Source organism: Musa acuminata, chromosome BXJ3-11 (assembly GCF_036884655.1).
Source record: "Musa acuminata AAA Group cultivar baxijiao chromosome BXJ3-11, Cavendish_Baxijiao_AAA, whole genome shotgun sequence".
Taxonomy (NCBI): Eukaryota; Viridiplantae; Streptophyta; class Magnoliopsida; order Zingiberales; family Musaceae; genus Musa; species Musa acuminata.
In genome coordinates, this window is record NC_088359.1 from 23,205,114 (window position 1) to 23,208,696 (window position 3,583).

General features: G+C 45.0%; 1 protein-coding gene across 1 annotated transcript; it reads right to left on the bottom strand.

The window, feature by feature from the left end:
* Positions 1-207: 207 nt before the first annotated feature.
* LOC108952057 (rust resistance kinase Lr10-like) lies at positions 208-3,184 on the bottom strand. Its single transcript, XM_065173032.1, has 3 exons — positions 2,239-3,184; positions 1,623-1,646; positions 208-1,539 (listed from the first exon to the last, which is right to left on the bottom strand). Exons 1-3 carry the CDS (start codon positions 2,972-2,974, stop codon positions 461-463), a joined length of 1,839 nt encoding a protein of 612 aa, XP_065029104.1. The 5' UTR covers positions 2,975-3,184; the 3' UTR covers positions 208-460.
* Between the last annotated feature and the right edge of the window lie 399 nt (positions 3,185-3,583).

Consider the following 3,583-nt stretch of genomic DNA (forward strand, 5'->3'; position numbering starts at 1 on the left):
TTCTCTAAATATATATTAAAAATATAAATATATTTGCAACTTTTTTTTTTTAGACTTTTCTGCTTACAAAGTTGATAGAGAGTGCAGGTAATTGGGAAACCAAGATGTTACCGTAGTTCGCTGGATATCAGCTTCATCTTTTGGCCTGTGAGTCCTGTTAGAGTATATTGACACCGTAGGTTATTTCTACGGTGACATTGCTTCCAATTGCGAAAGCAGAACAAGAGCTTTATAGAAGTTGAAATGCTGCCCAGAACGAGAGTCTTCTCGAGCCAACACAACAAAGTTAACAGTAAAATACCAAATACATTGAGATCGACCTTGTCGAACACCTTACGCAACATGAACGCCTGAAGCCTAGATATAGCCTACTATACGAAGAGCAAGTCACAATGTGCAGCATGCACCTTCAGTCTGCTCTCTCATGGGTTGCTTCATCGGTCACGATGCAGCGTTTGTATCAGTTTCCATGATCCAGTGAGGAGACGAAAGGTTTGGGGGGTATCTGCAAGCTCTGCAAGTTCCCTGTTAGCATCTGCAGTACCCTAGTCATGGAAGGTCGATCCATAGGACTCCACTGAATGCACCATAAAGCCACGATAACGAGCTTCTTCATGATTTCTTCTTGCTCTTTAACCTCCATCTGCATTGCCAATCCCAGATCCTGGTTCTGAACTAATCTGTCATACACCCATTCCGGAAAATAGATCTCGCTCTCTTTTCCGATCTCAGGATCAAGGTTCTTCCTTCCCCCTACCATTTCCAAGACCAACATACCGAAACTGTAGACGTCTGATTTGTAGGAGACCGTCCCAAAGTTTCTGGAGTACATCTCCGGGGCGATGTAGCCCATCGTCCCCCTCGCAGCCGTCATGGTCACCAGGCTCTGCTCCCTGGAGCAAAGCTTGGCAAGACCAAAGTCCGAAATCTTCGGATTGAGTTCATCATCCAAAAGAACGTTATGGGGTTTGATGTCGAAGTGAAGAATGCGTTGTTGGCATCCTTGGTGCAAATACTCGACGCCCCGAGCGATGCCTGTCGCGATGTGGAGCAACTTCTCCAAGCTCAGAGACGGCTTGTCCGCTTCTTTAGCGTCCCTCGAGAAGATGCGCTTCTCCAAGGACTCGTTGGGCATGAACTCGTAGACGAGAGCGCGGGTTGACCCCTCGGAGCAGAACCCCAGGAGACGGACGATGTTGACGTGGTGAATTCTTCCGATGGTGGCCACCTCGTTGATGAACTCCTCGCCCTCGCCTTTGGATTTCTCCAGCATCTTCACCGCTACGGGAATTCCATTGGGTAGCTCGCCTTTGTACACGCTTCCGTATCCGCCTTGCCCCAGCTTGTCCTTGAATCTCTTGGTCATCCTCTTAACATCAGCGAAACTGTATCGTGTTGGCTTCGCATCGCTATTATAGGTTGCTAGAAACTTTTCTACCTTCACACGTGTTTCTTGGTCTCTCGCAGATTTCCTTATGACGTATAATAGAGTGAGGAGTGCTGCCAATACAAGCACAACAAATCCACCACTGGATAGGCCTGAGAAGAAGAGAAATTATGAGGAAATTACTCTGCAATTCTTCTCATACAAGTTGTATGTGAGAAATGGTTTGAGCACTCACCTACAATGAGCTTAAAGTTGGGACCTGCAAAGAAGAAGAAGAGAGCGGTCACTGGGAATTCCCTTCATTGTTCATAGCCATAATTTGCTTCACTCTGTTTCCATGTTACTTGACTTATACAGGAACAACTAGACAGGCAAAATAATAACTAAGACCGTCTCAACCAAAGAGAAGATTCATTGAATAATTGGTTAGTGCTTTAGTGCTCGATGGATACACTTACCGTTAGCCTGAATTTAGATATTTTGGGCTAATTATTTTATTTGATTGAATCATCGCCAACGATGTCAAAGACAGACCAAGAATTAGGCATGATGAGGGGATGAGACAAATAATTTCTAAGTATTTGATAATTATATCACCACCATTAAATTAGGTTTAATTATTTGGGTCATTAGTCTCTCTCTACTTGATAAAATAATATGAGTATATGCGGTGCAAATCCATCTTATGTCGCATGCTCAATCAATCAAATTAGTTCTGGGTGGACCTTATCCTCTGGCAATTTCTAATCTAGCAATAGATGCATAACATGAAGCAAAGGTCCACCGGAAGCAATTGCCCCACCAAATCTATCGACACCAAGTATCGGACACAAAGAATGGTGGAAGCTTACCATGATGAGGCCCGCTCATACAGTAGGTTTTGTTTCTCCTTCGGCTGAATCCACAGCGCTTGTTTGCTGTCTCACAGGCCCTGCATGTATCGATCTCCGGCATCGTCAGTAGAAGGCTCATTTCTTGCGTTCGAATAAAGTACTGCACCGCCCCATTAAATGAGGAGTCCTCCCCATTTTCATAGTTAGAGATCTCGCTAACAGGCGAGTCCACGTTGCAGCCGGCAGGCATCTCGTCCATGGACTCGTACGCTTCGGCTGCATAACCGAAGCGGCCTTCACTGCCCAGGCACGAGATCGGCCCAGCAATCCATTCCGGAACTCGTGTTATCTCTTTCGAGCAGCTCAGCAAAAGAAGGTCATAGCCACCGAGAGGCTGGTAGATGGGGGTCGTGAGGTTGGTGGAGTTGAGGGTCCGCAGGGGGCACCGAGCCCATGACTCCCCCAGCTTGATTCGAACCATGCCGGACCAGTACTCGATATCGATGACTTTGCAGGATCCTATCCGCGGGAGTGCGAGGACGGCGTCACCGCCGGAACATGAGACCTCTAAGCCTGGAGCACCGCAGTACGAAGGACTGGTTTGCAGCCGGAAGGGGTATCTGATCGGTAGACCTCCACACGTTGCATTCGTGCAATCTTTTATGAAGTCGTCGGCTTCGTCGGCCCAAGTCATCTCGATGTAGGAAGCTCGGAGGAACAAGAGAAAGAGGGTGCAGAGGAGGAGCCGAGACATGGCCTCGCAGGGGCATGGGAGGGATCGGCCTTCCCCTTCAGCTCTTAGGGGAGACAACTAACTGATCGGGGAACTACGCGATGGTTTGATCATTCTTGCGGTGATTGCTCGGAAGATGAAACGTCAAAGACGACCGAGTTAGGGAGCGTGGTGGGGTTTCAATTAAACGCATGGTCATCGAAGGGTGGGAGGTGTGACTACAACTCCTCCTGTCCGTCTTCTCCACGTCAATTAGATTGACTGTGATATACATATATAAAATAGAGTAGAAAAGGAATCGTGACGCACCTTCGTGGAAGTTGCACACGATGAAAAAAAAAAAAAAAATCTTAGTATAGAAAGAATTTTTTTATTTAAATTTTTTAAAAATTAAAAAAATTATTATTTTATAAATATTTCATATATCTTTATGTCTTGATGATAAAAATATATATAACTAAATACTCATGCTTCTTGAATTTTCTTTTATAATGAATATTGAGAAGGCGAATAAAAAAAAAAACCATTTCGTATTTAGTATGATAGGTACGATAGCGATTTATGCTTGAGTTTGGACTAGCCTGAAATGTGCTAAAATTTATTTTATTTTATGGACAAAAATAATAGAGA

What these genes read in the sequence shown, in the direction of transcription:
- LOC108952057 (XM_065173032.1), bottom strand. Translation starts at nt 2,974, where the DNA reads ATGTCTCGGCTCCTCCTCTGCACCCTCTTTCTCTTGTTCCTCCGAGCT. An exon ending in TATGAGCGGGCCTCATCATG is followed by an intron (nt 1,647 to 2,238) that starts GTAAGCTTCCAC and finishes TCTTCTTTGCAG; the next exon opens with GTCCCAACTTTAAGCTCATT. An exon ending in CAACTTTAAGCTCATTGTAG is followed by an intron (nt 1,540 to 1,622) that starts GTGAGTGCTCAA and finishes TCTTCTTCTCAG; the next exon opens with GCCTATCCAGTGGTGGATTT.